Source organism: Helianthus annuus, chromosome 8, assembly GCF_002127325.2.
Source record: "Helianthus annuus cultivar XRQ/B chromosome 8, HanXRQr2.0-SUNRISE, whole genome shotgun sequence".
Classification (NCBI taxonomy): domain Eukaryota; kingdom Viridiplantae; phylum Streptophyta; class Magnoliopsida; order Asterales; family Asteraceae; genus Helianthus; species Helianthus annuus.
In genome coordinates, this window is record NC_035440.2 from 131,781,741 (window position 1) to 131,792,037 (window position 10,297).

The 10,297-nt window shown below is 36.3% G+C and overlaps 1 protein-coding gene across 2 annotated transcripts; it reads left to right on the plus strand.

Annotated features, from left to right (window-relative positions):
* Positions 1–6,558: 6,558 nt before the first annotated feature.
* Positions 6,559–9,740, plus strand: LOC110884711 (hypersensitive-induced response protein-like protein 1). 2 transcript variants are annotated; one of them, XM_022132427.2, is made up of 6 exons: positions 6,559–6,713; positions 7,288–7,485; positions 7,798–7,918; positions 7,994–8,085; positions 8,213–8,309; positions 9,177–9,740. In XM_022132427.2, exons 2-6 carry the CDS (start codon positions 7,297–7,299, stop codon positions 9,536–9,538), a joined length of 861 nt encoding a protein of 286 aa, XP_021988119.1. In that variant the 5' UTR covers positions 6,559–6,713; positions 7,288–7,296; the 3' UTR covers positions 9,539–9,740. The 2 variants fall into 2 exon arrangements, with proteins under 2 accessions (XP_021988119.1, XP_021988120.1); XM_022132428.2 differs by having other exon boundaries at positions 6,670–6,803.
* Positions 9,741–10,297: the final 557 nt, after the last annotated feature.

The window sequence follows — 10,297 nt, forward strand, 5'->3', positions numbered from 1 at the left end:
TACACGAAAAGGGCCGTTTATGTAACTTTATAATATAGTTTTACGCTAATGGCCATAACTCAAAATCTGGACCACCAACTGATCCGAAATTTTCGGTGCAAGTTCATATATTAGAAATAAAGATTTCTACTCTTTTACTTTTCCAAAAATCCCGTTTTATATCAAAAAGGGCAAAATAGTCAACTTTATGCATAAATCGGAAACATGCATTCGCATCGGCTAAGCATAGACTCAAACAATAAAAATTCCAGAAAGTTTTACCAAAATAAAAATGGTCAAAAATTCTTTCCAATACAGATTTCAAACATGCATGTACGAATCCGAATTGATAGTCCACGAAATAGTCGTTTTATAGGACTTTCGGTTCCGATTCGTATTTATACTAAAGATTGTCGAGTTGATCGTGGTAAAATGCATTCTTATATTCATTATAAAGCTATCTATGATAATCAAACAGATTGCATGTTATTTATATTACCATTTAAGTTATTTTTCTCAAAAATCACTTCTGTTGACTTTTTAGAAACACGTTTGACTCGACAATTAGCATGCATATAGTGGGATTCAGATAATACCCTTTAGAGGGTTTGTTTCCCACATAAATACCAATATATATCAGGTTTCAATTCGAGAAATGACTGAGTAATTCTCGTTTAATCAGAAAGTCAAAGTTTATGATCAAACAGTTTGACTTTTAGCAATAATCAAAGCAAGAACGGATTAGAGATCGAATTAGAAGCTTACAAAGGTCCTATAGATGCTTAGTGAACACTAGGATGTTGCCTTGACGTTCAGATTAGCTCCAGACATCTGTCTTGAAGGTTCTTGCAAATGAGAGCTTCTTGTTACAATTGCAAATGCCCAAGAAATGATCTTGTGAATTGATTTAAAGCTGGAATTCAGAGGTTACTGTGTCCTAGGCATGCATGGCATCTCATTGGAGCTTTTGGAGGCGAGATACAGCTGGTTAGCACTTAAATTCGGAGCCAAATAACCCAAATTCGCGAATTATGTCGCTGGCAGCCCCACGCGGCCCGCTTGGGTCAGACCAGGCGGGTCGCCTGACCCCTGATCAGCCAAACTTGTTTCCATTTTGACAGCTTTAGTCCCTGAACTTGTATGCGATGTTTCGGCTGCTTATTTCGACTCGTAAACCCCCAAACTTGGTTTTTAAGAACCTTAGGACATTTACCAACATGGTAATGTCCTCGGATAACTTTGCGCTCAACCGAAAAGCCATGAAATTCGACGTTGACGCTTTTAGTCCCTCAAGTACGGTTTTGGCCATAACTTTCTCATACGTTGACGAAACTTCACGAAATTTTTACCACATATTCTAGTGAGTATATTTTAGCTTCTCAAAGCTTCGGGTCTGCCAAAAGTTCACTCAGAGGTATAAATTAAACATGTTGACACTTTTGGCCCCTATAGTTTACAATACTTCACTTTTTGTGCAATTTCCGCGTCGTATGATCCATGAACCACCCGTTTAAGGTTATGAACATTATGTAGGGTTATCATAGAGTCTATTTATCTATTGTTGACACTTTGGACCCTTACGTTCCATAGTTTTCACTGTTTGTCACTTTTAGTCCCTCTAAAGTTTGTTTTCACATACCGGAACCTTATGACACGTGTCAAGACATTATTGGACGAAATTTTTCGAGGTGTTACACCTCACCACACCCAACTCTATAAAATATATACAGAAACACCTCTGTCATCATTAAACACAACCAACACCACCATTCTCCAACCCGATTCTATTATGACAACAGAAAACAAAACCCAACCTTAACCGACAACACCTTGAATGATTGTAACCAACCATGAATCCTCTGATATATAACAATCCACCATCATCATAAAACAAGCTTCATTATTCTTCGAACAGGTGACGTCAGCAGATATAAAACCCCTGCGACTGCCGTTGATTTTTCCGGAACAAGATGTGCTGCCGCAGCCGACGGTCAGTCGCCGGACTGCTCCTCTACTTCTCTCTCTCTCTCTCTCTCTCTCTCTCTCTCGTTCGCTCCCTGGTGTCTGTCGCCGCTCATCACCACCCAATGGTGGTGGTCGGTCCTTTAATCGAGTAAAAATGAGCTGCAATGGTGGATTTTAAGGTAAGGAGAAGGTTGGGGAAACATGGGGGTTTCATCGGCATTGCCAGCTATCAACGGAGCTTCGCTGACGGTTGGCCTGAGCCTGGTTTGATTCTGCTGAAAGAGAAATGATCTGTGAGGAAGATGGTTGTGGGTGTTTTGTGTGTGAAGACAAAGTGTGAAAAGGATAAAGTGGCTAGGGTTTTTGTGATGTTTCTCAATTTCTAGAACGACAGAAAGGAACAAATGAGCAATTGTTTGCTGTGACCCATCTATTTTGACCTAGAATTTTTAGATCTGTGAATAAATTTGCTGGATGAACCAAAAAAATCAACAAAAAAAACATCACCAAATCTTATAAACCGATGATGGTGGAGGGTGGAGGAGGGTGATGGTGGGTGGAGGTTGAAGATGAAGTGTGGTGGTGGGGTTTTATAAATAAATATGAAGAAGATGCCCGGATAGTCCCTATGGTTTGGCCTTTTATGGAAAGGGTATTTTTGTCATTTCACACCCTCTTAACAGAGAAAACAAACTGAAGTTAGACCCAGGGACTATCCGGGAACAAAAAATGAAAACTTGGGGACTATTCAGGTAATTTTAGAAAGTTGGGGACTATAGGTGAAAAAAGGCGAAACCACAGGGACTATCCGGGCATTTTTCTCTCTTAAAAGTATGTATATTACATGTGTTAATTTTTCAAAAGGAAAATTGTTGGGATGCTAAAGTTTCCTTGGTTTTCTCAATAACTATGAGTTTTCTTACAATAATTGCACTATATATATATATATGTGTGTGTGTGTGTGTGTGTGCAAATGATTAAAAATGTAAGAAGGGTTTTAGATGAAAATGGTAAAAACAAAAGATAAATGTAAAGCATACTCTGACTTAACTGAGATTTTTAGACGGAGTTAGGGCGTTTGATGAAAATGCCAAAAAAATGGAATCATCAAAGATACACTTGAGGAAAAATTATTTAGACTAAAGTGACATTTTTAGTCAAATCAGATGGACCAAAATGACAATTTACTCTTGATTTTTATAAAAACGTAACATATATTTATATTCTATAATATTTATGCACCAGACAAAAAAATTGATGCAAGAACTATCAAAATTCAAGTTTAAGAATGGTCCGGGCATCTTGCGATGGATACCTTTGAAAGACAAAGAAATTTAAGGGCATGCTATAAGAGAACAAATATGCACAATATCAATACCAACAACGAAGGAAGCATGGCCGTATTGGAATCGTTGGGCACCACCGAAAGTGAATTATTCGTCTTGGAGGGCATCTCTCGATAGGATCCCGGCAAACGTGGCACTCATTTACCATGGTGTGGGAATTCAAGATAGTTTGTGCTCCAGATACAGGCTTGTTGAAGAGTCCGTTGATCATCTTCTTGTCAAGTGTTTGGTATCTAACTCCATATGGTGGAGCATACTTGTATGGTTGAAATTCCCTAACCCTTTGTAACTTGTTTCATGTCAGCATCAACAGATGATTGGAATGGTGAGCAACGCAAATGGTTCGAAGGATTGGAAAAAAAGATGACCGTAGTGGTAATGTTAATGACAATGTGACAGAAATATAAATGATTAAGAATTCAACGGGACCAACAAGTCGGTGCTAAGAGCGGTGGAAGAAACTAAAGCGATAACGTTTTTATGGTTAAAAGGTAGATCAAAATTACATAATTTAAATTAGAAGTGGTACAAGTTTAATATTAGAGATGTAAATGTATAATTGTACTTTTTCGTTGGGTTTTATAGCTATGTCGGGTCATGTTCTTGCGTTAAAAAAATTAGAAATGTACACATTATCATTTTCAACAACAACAAAACCAAGTGTCGGCCGCCGACACGGTAATAGTTGTGCGCTTTCATTGGGCAAAATGGGCGGCAGGGACAATAGTGCCAGACAGCTGCCTGGCACTCCCCTATTGGCCCAACAAATTTATGATTTTATCCATCTTTAAAATTACGATTTTGCCATCAGTTAGAAATTATGTTTTCGCCCTCGCTTAAAAATAAATTTACGCTTATGCTCCTAGCTAAATATTTCAATTTTGCCCCCCGGTTAAAAATTACGATTTTGCCCCGTTTCAATTTACAGTTTTGCCATTAGTTTTTTTCCCTTAAAAATACGATTTTCCCATCAGTTCAAAGTTATGTTTTTACCCCACTTAAAAATAAATTTACGATTTCGCTCCCAGCTAAAAATTCCAATTTTGCCCTCGGTTCAAAATTACGATTTTGCCCCGTATACATTTATAGTTTTGCCATTAGTTTTTTTTTTCTCACAACCAAGTTACGATTTTACCCTCAACTTAAATTTACATTTTCCCCATCGTTTTTGTTTGTTTTCCTAGTGACATTACAAGTTTGCCCCCAGTGTAAAATTACAGTCGTGCCGGCAAGTTCCTGGCACTCTCCCGTTGGTCCATTTAGTTTACAGTTTATCCCCGAATTGAAGTTATGATTTGGTCCTCGGTTAAAAATTAGGTTTTTCCCATCGTTTTAGTTTTTTTTTTACCAAAACTATGTTTTAATTGGTTTACTCGATTTAATTCTTTTTGTGTCAAGGAGTTGCCTAACACTAGCTCATTAGTCCTAAAAAATTATAGTTTTGCCCTGAGCCCAAAATTACGGTCTTATCATCGTTTTTGTTTTTTTTTCCTAGCAAAATTATAGTAATCTTTTTTTAATTGGTTGAGAATTATTCGACCATCGCCCCGCAACGCGGGCGGGGCATCTACTAGTTTACTTTAAACTATATATAAAATCAATCTTTTACTATTATATATAAAATCTTGGGAAAAGATCAAATAGGAAGTTAATTTTCGCTAGGAAGGATATGAAGCCATAGGATTATGACATGTGACAAATTTTAAAATAAAGAGAAAGGGTATTTTAGTCAATCCAACTCCTTCTTCTTCCTTTTTCAAAACCCAGTAAATTCAAAAACCCACCATTTTCAAAACCCACAATCTTCAACTATTTCTTCACTTTCTATCTCAATAATCACTACATTATAGTGCGATTTTTATCACCAATCAATGATTCAGAACCCGATCAACGTGTTCTTCAGCTTTTTTTTTGAAGAAAACCCAGTTTAATTTCATAAAAAAATCTCGGTTTTTCCGGTGATTTTGGAGATAATCACTCGATTCGTTCGATTCGAGCGTTGATAAGTGTTTCTATCATTCAAATTTCGTTAATTGATGAAGAAATCGGGTTCGATCTATGTAAGAAATTCTTTAATTTCATTTTCACGATCTGGGTTTTTGATTTAGTCATTGCGTTTTACGATCTTTGCGGGGGTCCGGGGGCAGCAGCCCCCGGTAGCGGGGCCCCAGGGGCGGCAGCCCCTGGCTGGGGTTGAATTGCTGTACTAAAAACGCATCAGAAAAATTAATTTTCCAGAAATTGGCTCATTTCGAAGACAGTAATTCGTAGACAATTCAGACAGTTCACAGTGACAGACAGTTTTATGTGTCCATTGCGTTTTATAAATAAGAGAGTTTTATGTGGTTTCTGGCTATTGCGTTTTAGAAAAAAACACATTTTTAAGTGTTTTTAGTCATTGCGTTTTATGTAAAACACATTTTTTAGGTGTTTTCAGTCCATTGCGTTTTAGAATGAGTCATTTTTAAGTGTTTTCTGGCCATTGCGTTTTACAAATAAGACATTTCTTTGTGTTTTTGGTGCATTGCGTTTTAGGTAAAACACTTTTTTCTGTGTTTTCAGTCCATTGCGTTTTAGAAAACAGACATTTTAAGTGTTTTCTGGCCATTGCGTTTTACAAATAAGACATTTCTTTGTGTTTTTGGTGCATTGCGTTTTAGGTAAAACACCTTTTTATGTGTTTTTTGTGCATTGCGTTTTACAAATAAGACATTTCTTTGTGTTTTCTGGCCATTGCGTTTTACAAATAAGTCATTTCTTTGTGTTTTTGGTGCATTGCGTTTTAGAAAAATGTCATTTTTTAGGTTTTTTTTTTTCATTGCATTTTACGTAACTGGTGGTTTTTTCTATTGCATTTTACGCAACTGGGTTTAAATTTTTTTTTTAAAATATAGCAATAGTATACTCGTTTTAAAGATAAAAAAACGCTGGGTTTTTTGGTGCAAGTTTTATAAAAAAATAATGTCGTATGAAAGAGTTATTAACGTTTAAAAAATGGGGGGCATTGGAGGAGAGAGAAACTATTGGCTTGGATTGACTAGAATGCCGTTAAACAAACCCACGCGTCTCTTTTCTTTCTTTCAATTTCCCTGATTTAATCTTAGCCCCTTGATTAACTTAATAGATGGTTAAAATCACTTTCTATCCTTTTTAACCAAATAAACTTGCTATTGTATCTACACATTGCATCACAATATTCCAATATAAATGTACTCACAAATATCTAAATATCTTGTATTTGTATATCACTTTCCACAAAATTTCCGCAACGAAATTTCCACCAAATAAATCATTATCACAACGAAATTCCACATCAACAATAATTACAAAAGACGACTTAAACAATGACCTTTTTTCCTATATAAATAACACCTACAAAGCACCTTCGGCACCACGCTATTCCGCTGCACCACCTCTCATTCGGTAAACCATCTCTTTGCCCATTCAATTCTAAATCTCTTAAGGGCTTTCATGATCTGAAATTGTCATACTACAAACTTCTTTCTAATCTAGGTATTCAAGAACGTGTGTTTGATCAATTTCATACTCAATTCACATGATTAATTTTGTTTTACGTGATCTTGGGGTTCTTTAATTTCAATTTGGGATGGTGGGTCTGGTTGTAGTTGTGTAAATTTGTTGTGAGATTAGTGTAGGCAAGCTGTTCGATAAAATGTCTCTGTGAACAAAGTCACTGATAATGACAGTAAATTGTCTTTTTGAGTTGGGTTTTCTTGATCTGAGGTTATTATACTGTAAACTTGTGTTTGATCTTATTGTGAATGATTTGGTTTTGCATGCTGAATTTGGTTTGAATTTAGATTTTCAAGAACGTGTGTTTGATCAGTTTCACACTCATTCACATGATTAATTTTGTTTTATGTGATGTTGGCCTGTTGGGGTTCTATAATTTTAATTTGGATGGTGGGTTTGGTTGGGATTGTGTGATTTTGTTGGAAGGAAGACATGTTAATGAGTTTGGTTGTCTTGGTTTTAGTGTGAAATCATGGGGAACTTGTTCTGTTTGGTTCAAGTAGATCAATCTACTGTTGCTATAAAGGAGACTTTTGGGAAGTTTGATGATGTTCTTGAGCCGGGCTGTCATTGCGTGCCTTGGATATTTGGAAGTCGGCTTGCTGGACATCTTACTCTCAGGGTTCAGCAGTTGGATGTCAAGTGTGAGACCAAAACAAAGGTCTTTTCTTTCTCTTTGAATATTATGTTGGCCCTTTAATTATGTTGATGATAGAATCTGTTTTTTCATGTGAATTTATGTTGGCTGAACAAATATAACTACTTGAGTGTCGAGTGGTAGTGATTTCTGAACAAGTATAAGATTGAGATCTTTGTTGAGGAGTAACTTAAAGAAGTGAGTTGTTTGGAATTCTATATCGAGCGTATCGTAACAAAAAGATTTGATAAATTGTGTAGTATCTTACAAATTTGCAGCTAATCTTTTACTTTTTAAAAACTCTGTTCTAACAATGTTTTATATTGTTTTTGTCAGGACAATGTTTTTGTCAATGTTGTAGCTTCGATTCAGTATCGTGCTCTGACTGATAAGGCGAGTGATGCGTTCTACAAACTCAGCAACACAAGGGCCCAAATCCAGGCCTATGTTTTTGATGGTATATATCCTTTTATGTTTTAAATCTTTATATGTTGTCGGTATCCTAACATGAACGTTTATTCTCAACTTCTAGTTATAAGAGCTAGTGTTCCAAAGCTTAATCTTGATGATGTGTTTGAGCAAAAAAATGAGATTGCCAAGGCTGTGGAAGAAGAACTTGAAAAGGTAAATTATCCTACTTGCTACAATTGTGATAACCGATATCTCAAATATCAGTCCTTAACCGATATCCGATATTTTACCGCATTAACTACTTAGATCTTGAATTGCTTGTGACATGTTTCTGTTATAGGCAATGTCTGCGTATGGTTTTGAGATTGTTCAGACTTTGATTGTTGATATCGAGCCCGATGAGCATGTGAAGAGAGCAATGAACGAGATCAATGCAGGTAAAGCTTGTTATCTACGCATCTCACGATTATCATCCCATCTTCATTTAACGCATTTATATCGTAAGGAAATGGGTCAAAAACTGGTGAAAGTCACCCAAAATGTATTTTTAACAAATAAAACGTCCTTTTTATTCATTAAAAAATCGTTATTAAAATAATATAACTATTGTAAGCATATTTACACACTAATGATACTATATATTTAACAACTTCTAGCTACATGAAACATTTTTGTTTTCACAATTTTACCATAATATTTTTTATATTTATATCAAGTTTCTTAATTTGCAAAGAGGCCTTTTCTGCTTCTTCAAAATCATTTATTTTTGTATTTAACTTTTATTTTCTTCTATTTTCCAAAGTTCGGTTTTTTTATTGGCTTAATTATAATCTTTTTATCCGAACACGTTAAATTTTTTCATGCGTACGGTGGTTTTGCTTTTTATCTAAAGTTACGAGGATTATCAACGACGTCAAGGGGTTTCGTTTTTCTTATATGAAAGTACGCATGTTGACGTTTCGCGAAAGACATTAATTTTTTCGCGCATACGGCATTTAAAGTTACGGAGGTTATCAACGACGTCCAGGTTTCGCTTTTCTCATATAAAGTTACGTATGGTAACGTGTCGACGTTATTCTTTTCATGGTTTTACACTATTATTTTTTCTGTTGCTATACCGTATTGATACCGTAATAAAAACAGATCATTACTAACCAAGTGCTCGCCGCAACGCGCGGAGTAAAAATACTAGTTTTAATAAATAACTAAAAAACTTGGACATAATTGTTTTGGGTCAACCCAATTTGACCAGAACCAAAACGTGACCCATTTGATGGAACCCATCTGACTCAGTTATTTTGCAGCTGCAAGGCTAAGGGTGGCGGCTACTGAGAAAGCCGAGGCTGAAAAAATTCTACAAATCAAGAGAGCTGAGGGTGAGGCTGAGTCGAAATACCTGTCTGGTTTGGGTATTGCGCGCCAACGACAAGCGATTGTGGATGGGTTAAGAGACAGTGTGTTGGGTTTCTCGGTCAATGTGCCTGGGACGACGGCTAAAGACGTGATGGACATGGTTCTAGTGACTCAGTATTTTGACACCATGAAGGAAATTGGGGCTGCATCCAAATCGTCTGCTGTGTTTATTCCTCATGGACCTGGTGCTGTTCGTGATGTGGCTACTCAGATACGTGATGGTCTTCTTCAAGGCAGTGCTGCTGCTAGTTGATTTTCGGAGTTTGATGGCAATGCAATCGTAAGAGTACAGTTTCATGTTTTCTTAAGTAATCGTGGTTTATGTTTTCAACTATGTGTATATGGATGGGGTTATGAAATGATGTCTATACGGATATTTCCCGCTTGAATATGGTTTTCTAAATTTCAGTTTTTTTAAAAAGTGTGGGGTTCTGAAACGAGTAGGAATTAAAATATAATGTATTATCTCACATATGAAACCAGTACAAGCGGGGATTGAAGTCGCTTGATGGAATCACATAGATTCATATCCTCCAGAGTTTAACAAAATAGAAGCCATGTTTTCTTTTACAAGTCTAGCTTTTTGGGTATATGTCCATGATTACACTAGGGTTGTTCACAGGCCAAGCCGAAACAAGCTAAAAATCTGGGCTCAGTTTAAGCATGACGAGTTTGACAAACGTCAATATCCTGTATGTAGTCGACATGTCATTGTGATGTTTTGAGATGCTAGTTAGGTAGTCTGATCCGTTATTTTTACACCAAAGACAGCTAGCTCACAAAAGGCCAACTCATGGTTGCACTCGATTTCCTGTAACCTAGTGAAGGGTATATAGATAAAGTTCTTGTTGGATATGTTTATTAAACCAACGAATTTGCAGAAACATATTCCCATATAGTTGATCGGATACCCACTAAGAATTGCAAATCATGCTATGCTGTCAGATTGAATAATTTGAGATTGCGTTTGGTTTGTAGGAATTCAATGGAACTAGAATCTAAATTCTATCTC

What these genes read in the sequence shown, in the direction of transcription:
- LOC110884711 (XM_022132427.2), top strand. Translation starts at nt 7,297, where the DNA reads ATGGGGAACTTGTTCTGTTTGGTTCAAGTAGATCAATCTACTGTTGCT. An exon ending in TGGAAGAAGAACTTGAAAAG is followed by an intron (nt 8,086 to 8,212) that starts GTAAATTATCCT and finishes TTTCTGTTATAG; the next exon opens with GCAATGTCTGCGTATGGTTT. An exon ending in AATGAACGAGATCAATGCAG is followed by an intron (nt 8,310 to 9,176) that starts GTAAAGCTTGTT and finishes GTTATTTTGCAG; the next exon opens with CTGCAAGGCTAAGGGTGGCG.